Source organism: Penaeus monodon, chromosome 20 (genome assembly GCF_015228065.2).
Source record: "Penaeus monodon isolate SGIC_2016 chromosome 20, NSTDA_Pmon_1, whole genome shotgun sequence".
Lineage (NCBI taxonomy): Eukaryota > Metazoa > Arthropoda > Malacostraca > Decapoda > Penaeidae > Penaeus > Penaeus monodon.
The window spans coordinates 35316011-35317488 of NC_051405.1; the positions used below are offsets into that span (position 1 = coordinate 35316011).

The window sequence follows — 1478 nt, forward strand, 5'->3', positions numbered from 1 at the left end:
ATGCTATGTAAAGGTTATGATAGATTGATATTTGTTGTATAGATTCTGAATTATTAACTGATTTATGTTTACATTCTGTGTAGGGGAAGTAATGTGGTTTTATGAGAAGACTTTTTTTTTTTATGAAACAATTTTTTTTATAAAAAATAAAAAATATGTGCAGTATGTACTAGAGAGGAGAATCCACACCAATATTGCTGTAGAGTGTGGATCAAAATAAGTTACCAATAAAGAGGCACTCCACACTGAGTACATAGCGCCCAGAAGTATCTTCCTCACACCTATTCTCTTTTGCTGGTATCTTGAGCTGCAAAAGAGACAATGCTCAAGTGTTGTGCTGTATGAATAATACTGCCCCTGCTCCTGAGCCTCTATTGTATGGGTATTTGTCTGCCAGAGCCTGTGTGTAAACTCTGTTAAGAAGGCTAGTTAAGTGTTCCTGCCTCCGAGTACCTCTTGTATCATATGGTGGACATGCAGTTGGTCAGGTAAGACTGAGGCAAGAGACCGAGAGTATGAAGGTAACTTGTTACTAGTCTCTTAGACAAGCTCATCTGAGTTCAGTTATGGTAACTGGGAAAAAAATATCCAAATGTGGGAATGATGACCCCATCATAGCCAGAGAAGCCAAAGTGCCTTGGTACACATTCTGTTTACACCACTTGTTGTCCAGGAGTGTTCCCTTTCCATGCTTGAATTTCAGTGAGTACAGTACCAGAGAGGAAGTGAGAGCTGGAAGAGAATGATTTCTCAGACTTTGGTCACATCAATTTTAGAAAATTATAGATTATAATTAGAAGTATCATCATTATTAGGTAATGGTATAAATTCACTTTGAACAAAGAAAATACAGTCTGCAAGTTCTTGCTTTCATGACATGGACAACTTGCCAGTATCTGTTTCATCCTCAACTGTACATTATTTCAGGAACTCCTGAAGGCACTGAAGGTTCATGAGGCACTGGAGTACCTACCTCAGCTGTGGTCAGACATGATTGTGTTTGACCACACTTCAAGGGAGAAATTGCTCATGGCTGTGCTCTCTGCTATGACATGCCACCAACCTTCGGAGGACAACGCCACACTCACCCAGCAGCTGGCAACAATTGCATGGGATTTGTGGACAAGGGTACAGCAAATGGAGGAAGACCGAAGGAATAAGGTAGGTCTATGAGACTGAAGAAGTATAAGCTGTGATTTTAATTGCTCATGTTGTGTAATCTGAAGAAAACCTCTTTTAATTCACTTGTAGGTTTGTATGTCTCTGCAGCTTTAAAGGGCCATATTAAAGAAATCAAAAGTAAGTTACCTGAGACACTTATAGACCCAGTACACCGATTTCACTTTCAGATGAAAAAACACTCAGAATTTAAAATTTTCCCATAGTTTCCTACGTGGCCCAAAATTCATCCCCAAAAAGTTTAACCAACATTCCTGAGTTACATATATATATTTATCTTTCATCAAATATCACATATG

At 38.7% G+C, this 1478-nt stretch overlaps 1 protein-coding gene across 1 annotated transcript in view; it reads left to right on the top strand.

Annotated features, from left to right (window-relative positions):
• Positions 1-1478, top strand: part of LOC119585781 (protein PTCD3 homolog, mitochondrial-like) — a 16550-nt gene that overhangs the window by 11491 nt on the left and 3581 nt on the right. Inside the window, 1 exon segment of the mRNA XM_037934496.1 lies at positions 928-1161. Coding sequence (XP_037790424.1) covers positions 928-1161 — 234 coding nt within the window.